Source organism: Zingiber officinale, chromosome 4B, assembly GCF_018446385.1.
Source record: "Zingiber officinale cultivar Zhangliang chromosome 4B, Zo_v1.1, whole genome shotgun sequence".
NCBI lineage: Eukaryota > Viridiplantae > Streptophyta > Magnoliopsida > Zingiberales > Zingiberaceae > Zingiber > Zingiber officinale.
Genome location: NC_055993.1, coordinates 48202329 through 48226945, shown reverse-complemented (window position 1 = coordinate 48226945; position 24617 = coordinate 48202329). Strand labels below are relative to the sequence as shown.

The 24617-nt window shown below is 35.9% G+C and overlaps 1 protein-coding gene across 2 annotated transcripts in view; it reads right to left on the bottom strand.

Annotated features, from left to right (window-relative positions):
• The window catches only part of LOC121975033 (heparan-alpha-glucosaminide N-acetyltransferase-like), a 37880-nt gene extending 20824 nt beyond the window's left edge, over positions 1-17056 (bottom strand). The window contains exons 1-5 of one of the 2 annotated variants that reach the window (XR_006110195.1): positions 16671-17056; positions 16470-16607; positions 16213-16294; positions 4922-4998; positions 4711-4826 (exon numbers count right to left, since the gene is read on the bottom strand). Coding sequence is in view for 1 of the 2 variants with exons in the window: in XM_042526387.1 (XP_042382321.1) it covers positions 4711-4826; positions 4922-4998; positions 16213-16294; positions 16470-16607; positions 16671-16820 (563 nt within the window). In the remaining variant the exon portion in view is untranslated. The remainder of the gene's footprint in view (positions 1-4710; positions 4827-4921; positions 4999-16212; positions 16295-16469; positions 16608-16670) is intronic. The other variant, XM_042526387.1, reaches the window with a different exon arrangement.
• Positions 17057-24617: the final 7561 nt, after the last annotated feature.

The following is a 24617-nucleotide window of genomic DNA, read 5'->3' as shown; positions in this document are numbered from 1 at the left end:
TAGGTTTAGTCTCTAGTCTTCTTTGTGACTTCAATGAACTACTTCCACTTGTGGCCACTCCTGTTGCGGAGCTTGAAAATCATAAGAAATTTTTTGTCTCTGACTTTATATGGTCTACCCACAGATTATTCTTATGTTCACGATCAAATCCTGGGCAACCCCATAGAAGCTACCATGGATAGTACATGGGCAACGCTCCTCCATGTCCCTGCCAAAGTCTTGGCATTGCCTCCTTCCGTTCCTGTTGACTCGTCAACTTTGGTCTCTCGAAACAACAACAGACCTCCACCTCGGAAGGGTGGTAGAGGGCGTCCGATCACTGCCACCGACCAGGACACACAATTGATAAGTGTTGGAGTCTCCATGGTCGACCTCCTCGCGCTGCTCATATCGTTCAGAGTTCTGTCACTTCTTCAACTTCCGCTACCCAATTACCACCGGATCAAACCCCACCGCCTTCAGATTCTATTGCCGTTGTCACACACGCTGGTAATTCCTTTACTGGCATATCTCGCTCTTCGGATCTTTGGGTTCTTGACTTTGGGGCCACCGATCATATCACTAGTAATAAATCCCTTTTTTCTTCTCTCTCTACTTCTGGTTATTTACCCTTTGTCATCATGGCCAATGGTTCCCAAACTCAGTCCAGGGTGTTGGTATTGTTCATCCTTCCCCGTCTCTTTCTATCCATAATGTTCTTTATGTTCCCGGAGCTCCCTTTAATTTATTGTCCATAAGCCAACTTACTCGGACCTTTGATTATGTCATCTCTTTTACAAAAACTTCTGTTTCCTTACAGGACCGGAGTACGGGGAGGATGATGGGCTTCGAATGTGAGTCTCATAGCCTATACAGCTTCAATAACCCTCTCTTGTTGGTTCAGCGGCGACATCTCCACTTCTTATTCATGATCAGTTGGGGCATCCAGGTCTGGATAAGTTGAAATAATTACGTCCTAGTCTTTCTCACTTAGAGTCTTTGTCTTATGAGTTGTGTCAATTAGGAAAGCATATCCACAGTTCTTTTTCTCCTCGTACTGTGAGTCAGGCTACGTCCCCTTTTGCTTTGGTTCATTCTGATATTTGGAGTCCGAATCGTATTTCTTCTATATTGGGATCACGATATTTTGTTACTTTTATAAACGATTTTTCTTGTTGTACTTGATTATATCTGATGAAGGATCGTTCAGAATTGTTTCCTATTTTTCAATCCTTTTTCCACGAAATCAAAACTCAATTTGGTATTTCTCTTCGAACTTTGCAAAGTGATAATGCACGCGAGTATCTATCTACTCAGTTTCGTACCTTCTTGACATCTCATGATGTGTTGCATGACATCATACGTCTTGCCCTCATATTCCTCAACAGAATGGGGTTGCAGAACGTAAGAATCGTCATCTCCTCGAGACCATCCGGACTCTTCTTCTCCACTCTCACGTTCCTCATCAGTTTTGGGGCGATGCTGTACTTACTGTGTGTTATCTCATCAATCGCATGTCTTCCTCAACTCTCCAGGGTAAAATACTTCATAATCTAATTTATCCTCATCAGTCTCTTCATCCTTTACCACTTAGGGTCTTTGGTAATGTATGTTTTGCTCGTGCTCTTGATCCTGGCATTGACAAACTCTCTCCTTGGTCTCATAAGTGTGTCTTCCTTGGATACCCTCGGTCTCAGAAAAGGTATAAGTGTTATTCCCCTACTTTCCGTCAGTACTTTATCTCTGCTGATGTCACGTTCTTTGATTCGGTTCCCTTTTTTGGGCCTCACGCATCTCCATCCTAGTTCTCTCCTTCTCTGCTTGCACCAGTGACTATCTTTTATCCTCCGGGAGACGTCTATATCACTTCCAGCTCCATCTCCTCCTTTGCAGGTTTATCGGTGTCATTCTCGCCCTGCTTTGTCGCCGCCCATCACTGACATTGTCATAGACACATCTTTGGAGCCGAGTCATTCGCCTCTTCCTCCGGTCCTATCCCCTGAGTCTGATATTCCCATTGCACTTCAGAAAGGTATGCGCTCCACTCGGAATCCTTCTCCTCATTATATTTCCTTGAGTTATCATTGTCTTCCTCCTTCCTACTTTTCTTGTCTTTCTTCCTTGTCGTCTGTCTCTCTTCCAAAGACTGCAGCTGATGCCTTTGCCCATCCAAGATGGAAACGGACTATGCTCGATGAAATGTGTGCCTTGCAACGCAGTAGGACTTGAGACCTCGTTCCTCTACCACTTGGGAAGTCAGTTGTTGGTTGTCGATGGGTGTATACGGTGAAAGTTGGTCCAGACGACACGGTTGACCAGCTTAAGGCTCACCTCGTCGCTAAAGGCTATACTCAGATCTTCGGATAGGATTATGGGGATACTTTTTCTCCTATTGCCAAGATGTGCGCCTTTTCCTATCTATTGTTGCAATTCGACATTGGCCTCTTTATGAGTTCGACATCAAAAATACATTCATACATGGTGACTTGCTCGAGGAGGTCTACATGGAGCAACCTTCGTGTTTGTTGCTCAGGAGGAGTCTTCTGGTCTTGTATATCGCTTGCGGAAATCTTTATATGGCCTCAAGCAGTCACCCAGGGCATTTAGTACTGTAATTCAACAGTTTGGCATGACTTGGAGCGAGGCTGACCATTTTATCTTTTATCGCCACTTATGTACTGGTTGCATCTACTTAGTGGTTTATGTTGATAATGATCATCTCGGGATTTCACAAGTAAAATAACATCTTTTCAAACATTTCCAGACAAAAAATCTCAAATATTTCTTGGGGATAGAAATAGCACAGTCTAAAGATGGGATCATCATATCCCAAAGGAAGTATGCAATGGATATTCTGGAAGAAATAGGAATGTTAAACTCAAAGACAGTCAACAACCCCATGGATCCTAATGTCAAGCTCCTGCCAAATCAGGGGAGTCTCTTTCAGATCCTGAACGGTACAGACGATTAGTAGGGAAACTAACCTACCTTACTGTTACTCACCCGGATATCTCGTTTGCAGTAAGTATAGTAAGTCAGTTTCTCAACTCTCCATACAAGGAACATTGGGATGTTGTGACTCGCATTATTCGATATATCAAAGGTCCACCAGGAAAGGATCTTTTGTATAAAGACAAAGGACATACTCGAGTTGTAGAATATTCTGATGTAGATTAAGCAAGATCTCCCACTGATAGAAGATCCACTTCTGGTTTTATATATTTGTCGGAGATAACCTTATTTCTTGGAAAAGCAAAAAGCATAATGTTGTAGCAAGATCTAGTGCAGAGACAGAAGATCGAGCTATGGTCATAGCTAGTCAAGAGCTTATATGGTTAAAACAGTTACTTCAGGAACTAAGGTTTGGAGGAGAGGTTACACAAGTATCACTTATATGTGACAACTAGGCCGTCATGCATATCGCCTTGAACCCAATTTCTCATGAGAGGACAAAGCATATTGAGGTTGACTATCACTTTATCAGAGAGAGTCATATCTGGAGAAATATCTACTAACTTTGTCAATTCACATGATCAACTAGCAGATATATTCACTAAGTCACTGAGAGGTCCCCGAATTGACTATATATATATGATCTATATTCTCCAGCTTGAGGGGAAGTGTTGAATACTTCCGAAGATTCCCTTGATCATAGGGATTATGATTGATTTAGATTCTCTTGATTATTGGGATTGAGATTGATCTTAATTGTATTCCCTTGACTGTAGGAATTGAGATTGATTTTTCTTCTCTCCTTATGTATAGAAATACCTACATGTAAATATATTAATAATAACATAGAGGGGTTTTCTCTTCTCCACAGAACTCATTGGTTGCAAAGTTGGCTGCAGTACTATAGGACAGTAGATTATTTACACCCCTGCAAAGCGCTAGGTAACCCTCTCAATGGGAATCCATAGTGATTTTCCATCATAATCATTGATAACTTTATAGAATAATTGTAGGATGTGTAATGTGGTCATTATAGGCTCACATTCAAGTACAAGAGATGTTTGAATTTTCACCAATTTTCTTGTTGATCATGCACTCTTGTATTTTAGCAGTGTAGCAGTTAGTATTATAATGCACCAAATGTAAAGGTAGTTATGTTGTGGTTTTTGTTGTTGCTGTTATCATAGGCTACTAGTTATGTTGCTGAAGCACCCATAGGTTTTTTGGTTGTGAAATTTAAGAAAATGCGGAGGTTTAATAGCTAATAGATTTATATTACACTTTCTTATTGTGCCTTATTTATATTTATGATTCAAAGTATTTTTGTCCTTATTTGGCATATTTATGCTTGCTTGTGATCTTGCCTCAAGTTGTAGGAGTGGATATCAAATTGGTTGTTTTGATAGACTAATTGTTAAGCTTAACTCTGACACTTGCATTAACTTTATATACTCTAAAACTCCTCTCTTTCTCCCCTTGCCTCCTTTCTCTTCCTTAAGTAGAACAATGAGAATGAAATTGATACAAAAATACAATAAATGACGTATAAATATTGTTTTCATATTTCACTCCTAGGACAAAAGAACAATTTGAATAGTCATTGAGTTCATAACTTTTAATCACCAAATTCTTTTCATTAATTAGACATCATATGGGTAGTAACTGAAAATTTGAAAAAGACAACTCAACTTGTATTGCATTAACTTTAACTGTTCCAAAATGATTGTCCAGGAACAAAAAATATATATATATCTTAGGGAGAGGAGAAATAAGTTTTACCACTGCCACCAGTACAACTTAAATAAGGAATAGCCTGTAGTTTGCTGACCGTCAAATTTTGCATCCTTGATCAGGATTTCCAAGACAGCCACTACCATATATGCCAGAGCTATTCTCTGAAAAAGCAAAGTACAACAGACAAAAATGAGTTTGAATAGGCGTAGTTCAGATGAGTGCTTTAGATTGTAAAATCATTTGTTCCATGTCGAACCTGAAGGATGCCACACCATCTTATTTGTTTCATGTCAACTCCGTAAGTGAGATTGTCAGGAGCATGAGAATAGCCACCTGTAAAGTTAGCATCTAACGCATTAGTACAGGTGGAAGGAGCTAAAGAAACACTTAAAAGGTTTCGCTTAGTGAAAATGTACTATGAGATTTCTCTAAGAATAATTGTGCGGATTGCGGCATTGAATTGATATACTGGATATTAAATTATTGAAAAGTGCTCAATTCTACAAAAAGTGTTAGACATTGAGTTTTAATTGATTTAAAATTTTAGCACCTTAAATGATTTTTTCAAATTTTTTAAATGGAGAAATAAGTTGAACCGGATGGATCAATTTAATTTGGGCAACAAGTTGAAATCGAATTGGGTTCGGATTGAACCCATTGGGTAAAATTAAAGTCATGTTGGTTTGAACCAGTGTCGATTTGAATTTATTTCGATTAGTTTATGACCAAAGCAAATTTTAAGTGGAGTAAAGTGTTCAATCGGGTTGGGACAAATTAGGGAATCTTAAAGAGTTGGGAATTATTTTCTCTCTCTTCTCTCTCACCCACTCGCAACTCTCATTCTCACCCATCCAGGCCACTCCTCTCCTTCCTATTCACAATGATTTCCCAACCTGCCATGCTCCCTTCTTCTCACATTAAAAATTATTTTATAAAATTTTGAACCAACACCGTTGAAAATAGAATTTGGATGTTGAGTTGAGGTTGAATTAGGTTCAAATTAAACACATCCAGTCAGCGTATAGATTAAGATTATGTGGGTTCCAACCAGGGTTGATTTGGGTTTGATTTAGTCAATTTATAACCAAACAAAATTTCAAATGGGTTAACACATTCAATCGGTTTAAAACGAATTAATTTTTATGTTTTTGAGGAGTTAAGGTTAATTTTCTTTCTCTACTTTTTCTCTACCTCGTATTTCCTCTCCCATGCGACATCTTGCCATGCCGCATGCGTTGAAGCCTCCTCCATGCACTAGCCTCTTTCCCTTCTCCTCTTTTTCCATCTTCTCCTCTTCTTCCGGCATCATTCCAGAAACTCTCCTTCCCAGCAACAACAACATTTCCTCTTCCAATAGCCGCTCCTCCCTCTTCTTTTCCCTCGATTTTCTTCTTCCTTCTTACTATTCTCCCAACCAGGGGGCCAGCATCACAACACCTCTTTCTCATTTGGTCTCTCTTCCCACCAACACTAGTAGCTTTCTTCATCTTCTTCTAGCCAACAATAGAGCCTCTCCTCCCCTCTACCAGTGTTGGTAATAATGTTTCTCCTGAACATCTCGTGGCCGAAGTTGTACTACATTTTCCTTCAGTGATAAACCTTCTTTTGTTTCTTCTACTCTAAGATTTGCTTTCTTGGATTTGGAATCCTTCAATAATTAAATTTCAGTGATACCTGAGGAGATGACCCCTAGACACATTAACAGAATGATCCTGAGACATGTCAACAAACCCGAATATACATGGCTTCTATCCACATCAGCATGCATGTAAGGGCACTCGATGACTCAGGTGTCAGGACTCGACAACTTAAAGCAACAAGGGCAAGACATGCTTCAGGTCTCGAGACTCAATAGTACTCCAACTCCTCAAGTTAAGAGACCTGGCAGCCCAAACACCTCAGCTCAGTTGTTGAGGCATTTGGTAGCTTGGGCATGATCTGTCCCATTAGGTTGGATGGCTTTGTAGAAATTGATGTCAAAAAAAAAGTAGCCGTTTTTATTAATGAATCCAAAAAAAAAGGGTTGATAGAAAATAAAGAGTACAAAGTTTTATATAGAGAATTATCAGAAACCTAAACCCTAAATTAAAGAGTTAAAAGACTAAATTGCCCTCAAGACTATAAACAAATAATTCTAATTATATAATCTAACATCCCCCTCAAACTCACGATGCTACAGTCAGAAGCATTGAGAGTTTTGTTGGGATGTATACTATAAGTCTAGCTTTTGTATGAACATCTGTTTTTGAGATATTTTGAAATGAGAATCACTTTGGTCAAATGTCTGCATTTTATATTTATATATATGTCGATGCAGTTGTCTATTGAATTTATATTGTAGATAACATGGTGTGTGGTGCCACACAGAAGATCATGTTATCAGTTCCTTATAAATTATAAATAGTAGCTCACAACAAACATGGATAGGGACAAACCATTGGAACGGTTGTAGTGTAATTTGATATTAGTTTGTCTTGACTATAAAATTACACTAGTACACTATGTGTGTATTGAGCAGGACCATTTGAGGTTGTTCGATTAATACTGACTATATAAAAGAACAGAACCTCAATTATTATGGATGTGTATACTCTTAATCCCGATATAATAACAAACACATATACTTAGTATCTATTTCTTTAACTTATCAATGGGTGAGATTTATTCGTTAAATCAATAGGTCCGATAAGTTAGGAGATAGTACCATTTATATGGTGTATTATTGATTATAAAAGGAAATTGTGTCCTATTTATTTAGGTTGATGATGTCCCCTTGAGGAGCTCATAAGGATTATCATGTAAACCCTGCAGGTGGACTTAGTCCGATATGATAATAAAGTTGAGTGGTACTACTCTTGGAGTCAGATGTTAATTAAGTGAGTTATCAGTAACTCATTTAATTAACGAATAACTCACTTAATTAACGAACATACGATATCTTAAACACAGGGAGATTAGCGCACTCATGATAAGTAGGAGCCCATATTGTAATATGGGATTGGTGTGGTAGTTCAATAATGACCGTTTAGTGGTATGGGTTATTATTGATGGACTTGAGTTGGGTGTTCAGGGCGAACACGGGAAACCCAAGCCCATCAGGAGACCTAAATCAATTCCTCCTCTCAGTCCCTGTTGTAGCCTCTGTATATAAAGTCTCGCATCCACCCTTCCATAACCGGGTTTGGTTTAACTTGGTTTGGTTTAATTTAACTTGGTTTGGTTTAACTTAACTTGGTTTGGTTTAACTTAACTTGGTTTAATTTAACTTAACTTGGTTTAATTTAACTTAATTTGTTTAGATTTTTTCTAAACAAAATTTTGTTAATTTTTCTTTCCTTGTAACCGACGGCTAGTCTATAAAAGGAGTAGGATGTGGCCCCTAAAACCTAACTTTCTATTTCTCCACGACTCCCTTCTCTCCTTGTGGTTGTCGCCCCCTCTCTTCTCTTGCTAGGGCCGGCGGCACAAACTCTTTCTCCTCCTTCTAGGGCCAGCGCCCTTCCTAAAGCCTCCAAGGCCGGCGGCACTCTCCTCCTTGGTGGTCGGCACCCCCTCATCCATTGGTGGTCGACGGCTTGAAGAAGAGGAGGAAGAGAAGAAGAAGAGGAAGAGAAGGAAGAAGATTAGAAGGTGCACCATCCTAGAGACTCCTTTTGTAGCCAACGGTTTGGAAGAGAAGAAAAGAAGGGTGGTGTTGTCTTGGTAGATCGTCGCCCACACGACGTTCAAGAAGAGGAGAGGAATACGGCAGAAGATCAAGAGGTCTTTAGCTATGAAGAAAGATACAACTAGTTCTTTAATTCCGATGCGTAATTGGTTTTGTTTTCTTCATGTCGATTTTGGATATCGATTTTGAATACCAACACAAGAGGCCAGCGATCTTATGCTTCGATCAAGGTGTGTTTTGATCTATCAAGAACTTGCTTGATTGATCAAACACATGTCTGATCAAGCATGTGGGTTGCTAGGAATAGTTCTGTCCTTATACAAATTTTTGTATAGGGGTTTACACAAAACGGAATTCCAGCACCCTACAAGTGGTATCAGAACATGTTCTCTAGTTCTGTGTGATTGATTTTCGATTAAATTATGCATTGCTCATACATAAGTTTAGGCCGGATAATAGTAGGATATGTTAGATAGATTAACTCTGTGGTTGCAGGCATCCTAGATCCAACTATTATGGTTTTTTGTGTGCTTGTGTGTGATTTGAACCCTCGGGCATGTCGAGGTTGTTGTGTGTGCATGATTGTAATAATTAAATACGGTCGGTTGTCGTATTATTATTATTGTTGTTTTACATTCTGTTCGATCTAGATTACATATAAATTCCTTTGTAAAATATAGGATCGATAAATGTAAAATTTTATTTTTGTTGTGGCTTGTATCCTTGCTATGCGTGGTGCTATTTGGAGGACTAGAGGCGCGACGGAGAAGGAAGCGAGATAGACTCGACGGCTTGATCCATCGGCGGCACATTGGAGGACAGCGATCCATTGGCGGCATATTGGAGGACAGCGTTGGATGAGGCCATAATAGTTGGAAATTTTATTTTCATGTTTATTGCCTTATATGTTGTTTTTATATGTTGTGATGTGTGTGCTGTGATGTGTGTGCTATGATGTGCGTGCATGATTAAAATTCCTCGTTTAAATAACTAAGTGAGAGAGAGATTATTTAAATAAATTCAATAGTCTCCATTACTGGTTTGTATGTGATGCATTCAAACTTGCGCGTTGGCTTTAAGTGCCTTCCTCCATATCGGATGAGTTTGTTTACGGATCACTAGAACAAACTTCCTCTATGGATGATTATAGGAAATTAATTAGGTATGTGTGATCTTCTCCATCTGAAGGGGCACAATCCTAATTAATGGACTAAGTATCAAGTAATGGTATATACTTAGGCGCATTTAATAGTATCCTCCCCATCGGAGTCACTGCTATTATTTGTGTGACTGAAGATAAATCAACTATTAATTTTATTTGTCATAAAGTTAGGTTGACAAGATAATAAAATTAATGGTAAAACCTCCTCTTACAAATGTTTGAATTAGTATACGTTCACACTATCGTGGCATACGAAATTCACGATGTTTTGAGGTGTTGGTGAATTTAAATTATATTGTTTGAGGAATCAATATTATTTTAAATTCTAAAGTTTTGACCAAGTATTTTATTTTGTGATTCTCAGGATTTCAAAATGGCTTTCAATTTTCTTGCGTTATTTTAAAAGAAAACAAACTTACTGGTCCAAATTATATTGATTGGAAACGAAACTTGGACATTGCCTTAACTGCTAAAGAATACAAGTTCGTGCTTCTTGAGGTCTATCCTAGCGTGCCTGATAAGGATTCTAGTAAAGAGGAGATAAAAAGACATAGGAAATGGGTCAAGACAAATAAGATGGTGCGGTGTTACATTTTGGCTTCTATGTCAAATGTGCTGCAATATCAGCATCGGGCCTTACCCACTGCCTATGACATGATGCTCAATCTCAAGGAACTCTTTAGACACCAGAATCGGGCTGCTAGGCAGGAGGCCATGAGAAACTTAATGACGACCACCATGACTGAGGAGACACCCGTAAAGGATCATATCCTCAAGATGATGGCTCATTTAAATAAGATGGAAGTCCTTGGAGCTGAAAACGATGGGGAAACCCAAGTCGATATCATTCTGCAAATGCTACCCAAAAGTTTTGAGCAGTTCCGCCATAACTACAACATGAACAAAAGGGATTATTCGTTGGCAGAACTTCTGACAGAACTCCAAGCGGCAGAAAGGTTATTTTACCAAAGTTTTCAAGTTCACATTGCTAAAAAGGTTTCTGCCTCTAAGCCGAAAAGCGGAAAGAAGAAGAAGAAACAAGTTGGTTCGGCAAAAAAAATGATTCGACCTCAAGGGGCTGGGTCGCAAGCAGGTGTGCTTAGCGTCTGGCAATCTGGACGTTGGAAGGCGTCCTAGCGAAAGGAGAACAATAAAGGTATATCTCATTCATTAGTTATTGAAACATGTTTAGCGGTGTTATCTACGATTACTAGTGTGTGAATCGAGAGTCGTGATATGTCTGCGTGAAGGGAGATCACCGTCTATGTAAGCGATCTTCTGAGTGGCATTGCGATGGGAGATGTTTATTTATCTTTTGATAGGAATAAAATATTGATTTTGAGAAATTATCTTTATGTACCATGTTTTAGAAAGAACTTGATTTCAGTTTCTAAATTATTTAAGGATGGATATTCTGTTTCTTTTGATGACAAAGTGGCTGTCAAGAAAAATAGGATGATTATCTGTTCTGATAGGTTGGTTGATAATTTGTACAATCTTAATCCAATAACTCCCACGATGCAACAAATGAAAATTAATAATACATCTTATAATTCTAATAAGAGAAAACAGCCTTCGAAAATGAACCAAACATATCTTTGGCATCTAAGGTTAGGTCATATTAACTTGAGTAGAATTCAAAGGTTAATAGCCGATGGACTTTTGAGTTCATTGGTGGTGGAAAACTTTCCAACCTGCGAATCTTGCTTGGAAGGAAAAATGACCAAGAGACCTTTTAAGGCACAGGGGTATAGAGCCAAAGAAGTGCTGGAATTGGTTCATTCTGATTTGTGTGGACCTATGACTATCTAGGCGAGAGGTGGTTTCGAATATTTTGTCTCTTTTATAGACGACTATTCGAGATATTGGTACATTTACTTGATGCGTCGCAAATCTAAGTGCTTTGATAAGTTCAAAGAGTACAAAACTGATGTGGAGAAACGTCAAGGTAAAAGTATCAAGACACTACGGTCAGATCATGGTGGAGAGTACCTCTTAGGAGAGTTTAGGAATTACTTATCAGAGGCCGGGATTCAATCCCAACTATCTGTACCTGGTAAACCCCAACAGAATGGTGTGGTGGAACGAAGGAATATGACTCTTATGGAAATAGTTAGATCAATGATGAGTTATTCAGAATTACCAAATTCGTTTTGGGGATATGCTCTGGAAACGGCGACGTACATTCTGAACTTGGTACCTTCTAAGTCAGTACCCTCTACACCCACAGAATTGTGGAACGGGCGTAAGCCTAGCTTGAAACACATTCAGATTTGGGGTAGTCCAGCACATGTGCTTAAGAGAGATACTGATAAGTTGGAATCACGTACAGAAGTTCGCTTGTTTGTGGGTTATCCTAAAGGAACGAAAGGTGGTTTGTTTTCTAGTCCTAAAGATCAGAAGGTCATTGTTAGCACCAATGCCCAATTTTTAGAAGAGACTATGTAATGAACCACAAGCCCATGAGTAAAATTGTTCTTGAGGAAATAAGAGAGGGCACGTCTAATTTAGCACCAACGGTACAAGATGAGATACCACAAGAAACTGCAACACGTGTCACAAATGATGCACAATTACAGGTAGTGCCTCGTCGTAGTGGGAGAGTTGTTCGGCAACCTGATAGATTCATGGTTTTAGGAGAGTCTTCGAACTTGATCCCTAGTGAACATAAACCTGATCCCTAGACATATGATGAAGCACTCCAAAATAAAAATGCAGCATCTTGACAAAGTGCAATGAACTCTGAAATAGAATATATGTATTCAAATCAAGTCTGGGAGCTTGTAGAACCACCAAATGATGTAAAAGTCATTGGATGTAAATGGGTCTACAAAAGGAAAAGAGGGACAGCCGAGAAGGTGAAAACCTTTAAAGCGAGACTTGTTGCGAAGGGGTATACTCAGAAAGAGGGAATCGATTATGAGAAAACCTTTTCGTCGGTAGTCATGCTTAAGTCTATCCGGATTCTTTTATCTATTGCTGCTCATATAGATTATGAGGTTTCGCAAATGGATGTCAAGACAGCTTTTCTTAACGGAAGTCTTGAAGAAAACATCTATATGAAGCAACCAGAGGGGTTCATTGCAAAGGGCAAAGAGCATTTAGTTTGTAAGCTCAATCGGTCCATTTATGGACTGAAGCAAGCTTCGAGATCTTAGAACATCCGGTTTGATGAAGTGATCCAGTCTTATGGATTCATTCAGTGTCTGGATGAGTCTTGTGTATACAAGAAAAGTGACGGAAAAACTCACGAGCCGGCTCAATTCGTTTACGCCCCTAGTTTGAGTTCAATAAATTTATATGGATGAAAAATGATTAATTCATGGACAAGGGGTACTTCGAGAAAAGTTTAGTCAAGATGAATGTAATGACTATATTATGTGATTTCAATGGCATTAAAATTATAAATTCTACTTATTTGATTAAGTATTCTAGTTTATGACATATTAGACTTGGATATGTAAATTGTAACACTTTGCAATGACTAGCGAATTTAAACTTATTACGTATATTTAATATTGATCCAACACAAATGTGAAACATGTATTGAAGCTAAAAATGACAATTAGATTTCCATTTAGTGGAAATAAACCACTCTAGAGTTAATCCATAGCAACATATGTGATTTAAAATTCATGAAAACTAGAGAAGATAAAACATATTTTATTAGTTTTCATGATGATTGTACAAGATACTATTACATGTATCTATTGAAAGGTAAAGAATAAGATGAAGCTTGAGAAACATTCAAAACTATAAGAATGAAGTTGAGAATTAAATTAGCCAACAAATTAAAATAATTTAAAGTGATTGATGTGGAGAAAATGATGGTCCATTTAATGAATTTTGCATAAAATCCAAAATTATACATCAAACTATAGCATAAGAAATTTGACAAAATTATGGTGTCAAATGACTTCAAAATTAATGAGTGTGATAAATGTGTATACAACAGAGGCACACATAATTAGTTTGTTATTGTCTGCCTATACGTAGACGACATGCTCATCATAGAAAGTAATCATGGTATAATCATAACTACTAAGAAGATGTTAACCAATGAAAGATATAGATATAGCGAACATTATACTCTAGATTAAGATCACAAAGACATCCGAAGGAATTATCCTTTTATAGTTTCACTATACTGAGACAATGCTAGGGAAATTCAAGGCACATGATATTTTTCATGTAAAAATACTAGTGGACTTAAAGCTTACATTTGGCTAAGAACCATGATGAACTGTATTACAATTAGAATACTCAAGGATAATTGATAATCTAATGAGCATCACTAATTGTACACATCCTCAAGGGCGGAGCCACCTTATGGCCTACTCGGGCTATAACCCGGGGGCCTGATGCCAACGACAAGGAGCGGCTGAATTTTCTATGGGAAAAAGAAAAAACATGTGAGAAAGAGAAGAAGGTAGCCTAGGTAGAAAACTCGAGGCTAATTAGCAGTTTGTTGTATATCACTAACTGCACACGTCCAGATATTGCCTACACAACCCATAAATTAAGTAGATTTACAAGTAATTCAAATGAAATCTACATTAATAAAGGTTCTTAAATATTTAAGACATACCTTAGATGGATTGCAATATATGAAATATCAGTAGTGCTAGAAGGCCACTATAATACAAATTGAATATCCAACACAAAAAACTCCAAATCAACTAATGGATATGTATTTCCATGGATGGTGGAGAGGAGTAATGGAAATCCACAAAACAAGCATGTATAGCTCGATCTACTATGAAATCCGAGCTTATAGCATGTAAAGTCATTGAAAAAGTCGAATGGCTCTATAACTTCTTGGAGGCTATCCCGTGTTGGACAAACCCAGTGTATGCCGTAATGATACATTATGATAATAAATCAACAATTGGAAAAACACAAAGTAGCATTACAATGGTAAGTCACAATATATTCGTCGAAAACACAATACTATTAGGTAATTCATTTCAAATGGAGTTATCTCTTTCAATTATGTTAAATTGACAATAATTTGGCGAATCCGTTAAAAAAAGTTTAAGTGCATATCAATAGGAATGAGATTAAAAATCTACAAATAGGAACATTTATACTGGTAAGACAGCCTTGTTAATTGGATATTACAAGATTTTGGTTCAATGGGATAATGAAATTATGAGAGTTCGTACAAGCACTTGGACTAGTTCTACTCTCATTCCTAGGATGGAAAAGTGTAGCCTACCATATGTGGTAATGTTAAGTTATAAACTTTTAATGATTCTTGTACTTAAAAAAGTAGAGTATGATAGAATAGTATGAAGACATGTCACTTCAATGAAAAACTTATGAATCCAAAATGTTAACCATGGCCAAAATGGACACATCCATTGAGTACTAAAAAAATATGAGAAAGGTTATTATGTAGGTACTATTGTCTTGATTTACACGAACAACTGAGTAGCTCAAGACATCACTGATGCAATACTCTTTCAATTGAACTCTCTTTAAGTGTTTATATACATGCATGCATTAATTTTCATTCATATGGGGATTATTGAAAATTTTATTTCAAACCAATAAACTTTGAAACATAATTCAAGTGATTTTTGTTTGATAAAACTAAAAATTGATCAAATAATTAAAATATACATTTCCAATAGATATTTTTAGAATATTTAAATTCTCAAAATCAATTTTGAATGAATAGATAAATGAATGGTGAAGGGAAAAAATCAATATCCTTTCCCACGTCAAAAAGGAAAGGATATTGAACTTTCCTTATATAATGTTTGTGTTGTGGGGGTTTAATTGGTTCAACTTGACCATGCCCCAACCCTATAATGGTGAGGGAGGTGTGTAGCACTGACTAAGGTTGTGCACGTCGCATTGGGTGCACTTTGCATTGTCGCGAGAAGCTTGAGGAGTCTTTCTTTATATACAATTGAAATCAGGGTAGCTCGGTGTGGTTCAATCAATACAAGCAGCACACATGTGGCGTTACACATGGAGTGGATGGATGCAATCTAGATCGTTGGGTTCAAATGGATGGATTAGATTCATCCAAATGAAAGGACATGATCTACATGTTGCGATGTTGATCGTTGGAATCAAGGTGGATGGATCAGATCTCGTTGATCCAAGAGACTCAATTATTCGCGAAAAGGCCCCTCTTACTCTTCATGATGTATAAATTTGTGCCCCCTCCAAATTTGCAAAATCATCCAATTTAGGACATAAACACTCCATACTCATCCTTTCTTGCATTCTGGAGACTTTGTTTGAAGTTTTTATCATTTGTAGTGCTACTATTACAAGATAAAAGTCATTGTATCTTAAGTGACAATTGTCAGATTATGTGAGCATCGTGTGGGGGGTAAATTCTTCTTAAAGAGATAGAATTCAATTTTAACCTCAACTTAGATTGCACCTTTTGCTACCTCCAACAAGAAATTATCATGGAAATGGTCAAAAAATAACTCTTAAAAATTAGAGGAATGGGATAAAAAATGTTTAAAAATTATTTAAATTTTTTTATATATATTAAAAGACATTATGCCAAACAGATTTTCTTAATTTCTTTTGCATTCCTATCAAAATATAAACAAAAAAATGTAATTTTGTTTGGTTCCCAAACAGGGGCTTAAGCATTTCATCATTCACGTCGTTCATACTAGTTGTTGTAGTGGAGGAAAAAAGACCTCATGATCGGTGTTGGTAATAATCTTAGAAATTCTAGTCTAACCTTGCAAGATGATACCCCAAAAGAGCAGTTTGAGCGTCCGAACCATCACCCTTCTGAAAGCCTGCCGCCGGCTCGGCATCCTCTGCAACAGATCATGCCCCAAAAGCAATTCAGTAATTTCCTTGCGGTGAACAAAAGTAATAATCGAAAATGATGTAAAAAAGAAAACAAAAAATCGTCGAGAGGAATCAGTCAATGACAGTGAATAGGAAATTATAGTGTGGCACAAAGCCCCAAATCAAGTGGTAGCAACTAACCTTGAGGGAAAGGGGGATCGCCATCCCGACGATGAAGAGGAAGAAAGGCATGACGAAGTCGGCGAGATTGCACCCATTCCACGGGGCGTGCCCAATGACCGGCCACTCGCCGCCGGCCCCGTCCACCAAGATCATCAACTGTGCTGACAACCAACCACATTAGAAATTACAATAGGTCAAACCAAGAGAGAGAGAAAGTACAGCGACAGTGAGGCCGCGGAAAATGTCCAGCGAGGCAATGCGATTTGTCCGTGCCGGGCGGCCCTTCTCTTCGGCAGCAGAAACAGCGGCGGCGGGATTCTCCTCATCGCCGTGAGATTGGCGGAGGGCATGTTGGCCGCTGGTCGCCATTTCTGAGGACTAGGTGCCGGGGCCTGGGTAGAAGATGAGTGGAGTGTTGAGTTCTCCCAATTTAAATGAGTGGCGTGTTCCGCGAGATTTTTTTTCATGATCGATTGGCTTCGAATGGAGGCGTCGTCGTCGTCGTCTTCCTTGTCGTCTCCTCTTCTTCTTCGAGGCGGCGTCCTTGTCGTCTTCTTCAATCTTCCTTGTCGTCTCCTCTTCTTCAATCTTGCTTGTCGTCTTCTATCGACCATGTTCACTACTCCTCATTTGATTTGATTTGATTTGGCAATAAATTTTTCAATAATAATGTGTTTAACTTATTTTTAACCATAACCTTCTCACCCACAAAATAGTCAAATAATACCTAATCTTGGGTGGCTGGTTTGGTCCGATGAATGTTTTCCTCTATGTCATTGGTGCCTTTCCGCTTCATCACAACCTGGGGCAACTTTCTCATCAACGTCACTATAGATGGATTATTTTCCAACTGATTCATCTACGGATAAATTTGAAATATACTTTATACACGTTGATCTCTAAAACATTCAACCGCGTCAAATATAGTTGCAGAGTTTTTTTTTATATATAATTTAAATATTTAATTCTTTGAGTTGATTAAGTCTTAAATGATCGATCCGACTTTACAAAAAGTTTTAGCCGACTACCAAACAAATCAGAATGATATATAATTGCTCATATGATACTTAGATAATTCGTCACTACAAAATTCTTAAGTAAATCTAATTCATTTAATATCCACCAAAGTTAGAATATCCCGACAATTTCTCAAAGGGCATACTTCAAGCTTGATTTTACCCAAAAGGCACACCAAATTTTCAATTTTTCAAAAGATACACCTAATTCTAATTTTATCCACAACTACTAATTTTTCCTTTTCTCTCTCTTCCTATTTAATTTCTTCATTTTCCTCTCTTTAATTTGTCATTGCATGTAATATCTTTTCTTGTTTCTTATCTTCAAAAATTAATTATATAAACTTTAATTTAAACTTCAATCGACACTCAAAATTTATTTTATTTTTATTTTTAATTTTAAAATTACAGGTGCACATTTTGATGGTAGTACGGAGGAAGGGAGGCCAGTAGTGATGAGTGAAACATTTTGAATTTTAATTGACTTACTACATTATAAGCAGAATTGTGTTTTATTCTTTCATTAGTTTTCTTGTGTAGAGTGCTACATTATAAGGGAATCTATATAAGGATTTGTTTGATGATATGTATTATCACTAAAATAATAATTAGTTAATGTTTCTCCAAAGTACATAAACTTTAGTGTGGCCCTTTTTCTACATTCTGATATGCTTCACGCACAAATAACATTGTAGTGTTGGTCTTCAAAAACTAACATCACAATGTGATCAGAACCAACGCCATTATGATACTGATCTTGGAAAACCAACACCAACATCTATTCTAATTGACATGCGATCATAATTTTGCCTATATGTCTTAGGACCAATATTGGACTCTATATATATCTTCTCCAAATTAACCTCTCTCATCTCATTTCAAATTTTCAAAAATCTAAGTCTCCTATGTGCATCAATAGATTTCGATCAAAACTCATTGATAAACTTAAAAAGCTCCGATTAGGCTCATTTCAACTCATGTAAGTTTCTATAGTATCTAAAAGTTCATATGTGTCCTCTGTTATCATTATAAAGGATTCTCAACATTGCTTAAAAGGTTTAAAAAGTTTTAGACCTTGTGTCAATTGGCACAGGTCTATAACTTCTTGTAAAAGACTCGAGACTAGGATTTCTCACCATATTATAGGATCGAAAATAATTTAAATATCTCCATAATGACATGATATTATCCACTTTGGGCCTAACCCCTCATGGTTTTGTTCTTGGGCTCTCCCCAAAAGGCCTCATGCCAAATGGAGATATCTTTCTTTTTATAAACACATGATCTTTTCCATGTGTTTTCAATGTGAGACTATGTTTGCAACCTTGCAACCCCAACAATCCCCCCTCAAACAAAGGACCACAGGTTTCCCACGTCTGATCCTCGACCCATAAGGTCTTCCTGCCCCTCGGTCCACCCGACCTACTAGAACTTCCTTGCTTAGCTGCAACTAGGACTTCTTGCCTGGTGTCTGGTCCTCTTGATCCGAACATAGGAACCCCCACTTTCTTTATTCGAGATTAATATTGTAACCACATGGCTCAATCAGATCATAGCTTCTGTACACAGTCGGCGGTTAAACCTTCTGACAGTCCAGACTCTGATACTAATGTAGGATCGAAAAAAATTTAGATATCTCCATAATGACATGATATTGTCCACTTTGAGCCTAAGCCTTCATGGTTTTGCTCTTGGGCTCTCCCCAAAAGGCCTCATGCCAAATGGAGATTCTTTCTCTTATAAACACATGATCTTCCCATGTGTTTTCAATGTAAGACTATGTTTACAACCTTGCAACCCCAACACATATATCCTTTTTACACACTCCACACTTCCATCTCATTGCAAGTTTTAGGAAATTCAAGTCTCCGAAGTCCATTAATGGATTTCGGTCAAAATCTATTGATCGACTTAAAGAGCTCTGATTGGTCTTATTCCAACTCATCTAGGTTTTTGTAGTGCCCAGGAGTCTAAATATGTCCTCCATTATTATTTAAAGGATTCCTAACATTGTTCAAATGGTTTAAAAAGTTTTAGACATTGTGACATATAGGAGACTGAGGACTAGGATTATCACCATATATATTTTCTACACACTCCACACATTCATCTCATTATAAAATTTTAGAAATCTAAGTCCCCTAGGTCCATTAATGAATTTTAGTCGAAACTCATTGGAAGACCTAGAGAGCTCCTATTGAACTTATTCTATGCAAGTTTCTACCGTGCCCAGGAGTAAATATATCCTCCATTATCATCTTAAAGGATTCCCAACATTATTCAAAAGGTTTAGAAAGTTTCATGCTTTGTGCCAATTAGTACGGACCTATAACTTTGTGTAGGAGACTCGAGACCCTTCTATATACTCCACACTTCCATCTCATTGTAAAATTTTATAAATCCAAATCTCCTAGGTCCATCAATGTGTTAGAGTGTATACTAAAAGTCTAGTTCTTTGTAAACATTTATAAGAATCACATTGGTCAAATATCTACATTTATGCTAAGTGTAGTTGTCCATTTAATTTATATTGTAGATAACATGGTGTGAGGAGACACACAGAAGATCATGTTATCAGATCCTTATAAATTATAAACAGTTGCTCACAACCAAGATGAAATGGGGCAAACCATTGGAGTGGTTGTAGTGTAATTAGGTATTAGTTTATCTTGACTAATAAATTACACCAGTACACTATGAGTGTATTGAGCAGGACCATTTGAGGTAGTATCTTTTTATACTGACTATATAAAAGAACAATATATCTGTTATTATGGAAGTGTGCACTCTTAATCATGATATGATAACAAGCACATATACTTAGTATTTATTTCTTTGATTTATCAAAGTGTGCGATTTAGCTCGTTAAATCAATAGGCTTGATAAATTGCGAAATGATATTATTTATATGGTGTGTTGTTGATTTATACTTTCTACATACTATACACTTTCATCTCATTATAAAATTTTAAAAATTTAAGTCCCCTAGGTCCATTAATGAATTTTAGTCGAAACTCATTGGCAGACCTAGAGAGCTCCGATTGAACTTATTCTATGCAAGTTTCTACCGTGCCCAGGAGTAAATATATCCTCCATTATCATCTTAAAGGATTTCCAACATTACTCAAAAGGTTTAGAAAGTTTCATACTTTGTGCTAATAGTACAGATCTATAACTTTATGTAGGAGACTCGAGCCCCTTCTACATGATCCACACTTCCATCTCATTGTAAAATTTTATAAATCCAAATCTCCTAGGTCCATCAATGGGTTAAATCAAAATCCATTGATGGACCTAAAGAGCTCCAATAGAACTTATTCCAACTCCTATGGATTTATAAGCTGAACCTAAGTCCAAATAAGCCTTCGTTTACTCTTTTAAAGTCCTCCCAACAATGCTTAAAACGATTTGAAATATTCAGAATACTTTAGTGTTGGTTTCTAAAGACTAACACAACTTTAGTGTTGGTCTTCGGAAATCAGCACCACAGTTTGTGATTGAAACCAATATTGTGGTACTGGTTTCTGAAGACTAGCACCACTATTGTGCTGATTTTCGAAAACCAGCACCAGTGTCTGTTCTAGTCGGTATGCGACTATAATTTTGTCTACATGTTTTAGGATCAGTATTGGACATCATATATACTTTTACAAACTAACCTCTCTCATCTTATTGCAAGTTTTCAGAGATCCAAGTCCTCTAGGTCCATTAATGAGTTTTGATCAAAACATATTGATGGACTTAGAGAACTCTGATTGGTCTCATTCCAACTTATGTAGGTTTAAGCAGTGCCCAAGAGACTAAATATGCCCTCCATTTCATCATAAAGAATTCCCAACATTGCTCAAAAGGTTTAGAAAGTTTTAGACTTTGTACCAATTGACACGAGCCTATAACTTCATATAAGAGACTCAGGACTATAATATCTCACCATATGTCATTTCTACATACTCCACACTTCCATCTCATTATAAAAATTAAAAAATCTAAGTCTCCTAGTTCTATCAATGATTTTTAGTCCAAATATATTAATGAACATAGAGAGCTCTTATCAAACTTATTCTAACTTCTATGGGTGTATAAGATGAACCTGAGTCCAAATAATCCCTCGTTTACTCTTTTAAATCTCTCCTAATAGTGCTCAAAATAATTTGAAACCTTTAGAATACTATGATGCTTTCTAAAGATCAGTATCATTGTGGTGCTGGTCTTCGTAAACTCACACCATAACATGTGATCAGAACCTACATTGTGGTACTGATCTTCAAAATTCAACACCATAAATGAGTAATGTTATATTTAATTATGGTGTTGATTTTAAAAATCAACACCAAAGTGACTTTTTATTTTATTTTTTATTGTTTTTATTAATAAAATTAGTTCACATTATTCATTTTATTATTTTTTATAATTAGATATTAAAAAATAGAAAAAAATAATTTGAATATTTTATTAACCTTCTCTTGAAAATAAATAAATTTAGAGGATAATGTAATTTAAAAGAAAAGATAAGAGAAAATGTTGAATCATGTACACCGAATTTAGGGTGAAAAAGAGAAAAGATAAAATTGATAAAAAATAGATATTACATATAATTTTACCTAAAAAGATCGAGAAATATATGAAAAAAAAAGAGAAGAAAGAAAAGATATAATATATAAAGAAGAGATAAAAGAGAAGAGAATAAATATTACATAGAAATGAGAGAGAAAAGAAAAAAAATATTATATGCAAGAAAAAAAAAATGAAAGAGAAGAGAAAAAATCAATAATTATCGAGGGATAAAATTAAAATCAAGTATGTCTTTCCTAAAGAAGGAAACTTATATGCCTCTGCATTTTCAAACTTTATCGAATATCTCCTATAAATGTTTAGATTTTTTAATATGTTTTTGAATATCTAAATATTTTTTATCATAAAAAATTCTATAGAAATTTCTAAATAATTTTAATAAAGTTTCTATATAGTTTGATGATGATTCTTTTTTTTAAAAAAGAAATATTTAGAATGATTATTCCTTGAGAAAGTAAATTATATTATAGTGGATTAAATAGAAATATAAATCATGGTCGGCAGTTGTGCATTGCATAGCCCATAAAAAAAAAATTAATTGTATTGGACCCAACAAAATTTATTGGTCACTGACATTGGACTGGACAAGGGTAACAACCTAATTTTAGGTCAGAATAGAAACAATCTGGACTTAATTATAAAACATGTACCAAATCCGACATAAAAAATATTTTTAAAAATAAAATTTTAAAAAATATTTTTAAATTCAATTTTACTCAATAAATAAACCGGTTGATTAAACTTGTACATTGTATTTGTCCATTTTAACTCTTCTACTTTAAAGAAAGAAGATTAAAGATAACAAAAAAATAATATATAGAGTAAGTAGACTTGAATAAACTTGATTTACTTATATTCAATATTCAATAATTAAATATTATTTTTTAATAATTCAGATGTGGGTCTTCATCCGATTAATCAAAGCTTCGTTTTCCTCTCCTTCGTGCTAATTTTATCTTGAGTATCAATCTACCATAGCACTTGTCTTAAGATTACCAAAATATTTGATCAGATATTCAAATAACTTACAATTGAATTGTAATTTCTATCATTGTTTTAGTATCTTTCTCATTTAGTATTTTTCTATTAAATATGCAATAATGAAATCAATGTAGAGAAGGAAATCAATAAGAGGCCCCTTTTCACCCAAATTTATCAATTAAACATTATACTTAAGAGGAAAAGATAAAAGGATAAATTACTATTATAGCCCTATAATACTAAAATAAACTATTGTGTAACAAGACATTATTTTTATCTAGGGGTATCCAGTTGATTAAGATCAATTTTTAACGGATGCATACCATAAAAAATAACTCTTTCCATCCTTAATCATTTGGTGGTCGATTATAAATTGACTTTATAATTTATCTCTCTTCGCATAACCTGAGAACAGATTGTGAAGGACATAATCATCTTTTACTACAAATATATTATTTTCTATCTTAGCTAGTCCACCAACCATTAAAAATAAAAGAAAAGAAACAATTTATATTGGTAATATAATTAAAGTCGCATATTAAAAATAAAAAAAATTATAAATTTAAAAGATAAAAGATATTTTTATTACATTTTGAGTAAAACATAAAAATAAATTTATGAGAACTTAGACCCAAAGTGGATAATATCATATCATTATAGAGATACGTGAATTCTTTTAGTCCTAACAAATGGTATTAGAGTCATTATTTAGACCGGATGCCATGTGAGAGGATCTTGAACGAAATTGAGAAAAAAAAATTCAAAATAAGTCAAGAGTGATCGGATATTTAAGAGGAGGTCCGGAACAAATCAAAAAGTAACCGAATGCTTATGGGGAAGCCTGAAATAGGTCAAAAATAATCAGATACTTGTAGGGAGACCCGGAGCAAATCAAACATGACCGGATGTTTATATGGAGGTCTATAGCAAGTCAAGAGTAACCAGATGATTGAGGGAATGCTCGAACTATGAAAGTAATAGTAATCCTTCGTTTAAGAGGATGATTATTTAGAAATACAATGAAAGTGAAACATTAAAAATATATAGAAAATAACATAGGTTTAAAAATAAAAGATATCTCCATTAAAATAAAGTTTTTTGAATAGAAACTAAAAATAAATTCATAAAAACTTAGACCCAAAACAAATAATATCATATCATTATAAAAATATATGAATTCTTTTAGTTATAACAATTTTTTCCCCTCAACTTTTCCCATTAATTCCACATGCTTATCAAATTGGCTGGTTATAATTTTATTTTAGCCCCCTCAACTCCTATATCCACTTATTCACCATGCTTAATGCTTATCAATTGGCTGGTTATAATTTCATTTTTGGCCCTCTCAACTCATATATCCACTTATTCACCATGCTTAATCAAGCCAATTTCTCGATACCTTGACTACTACACTAATAATTAATGATCATCCATAATTTACCTCTTCCATATTAACTTAAAAATGAATTAATGAGGGCGCTGGACGAATGAATTATCCTTTCTTTTTTTTGTCACATTAATCAGGCCAATTCACTCCAACTTCACTCTGATTTTAGCTTGAAATAAAAAAAGTAAATATTCTTTAGAGTGGTGAAGG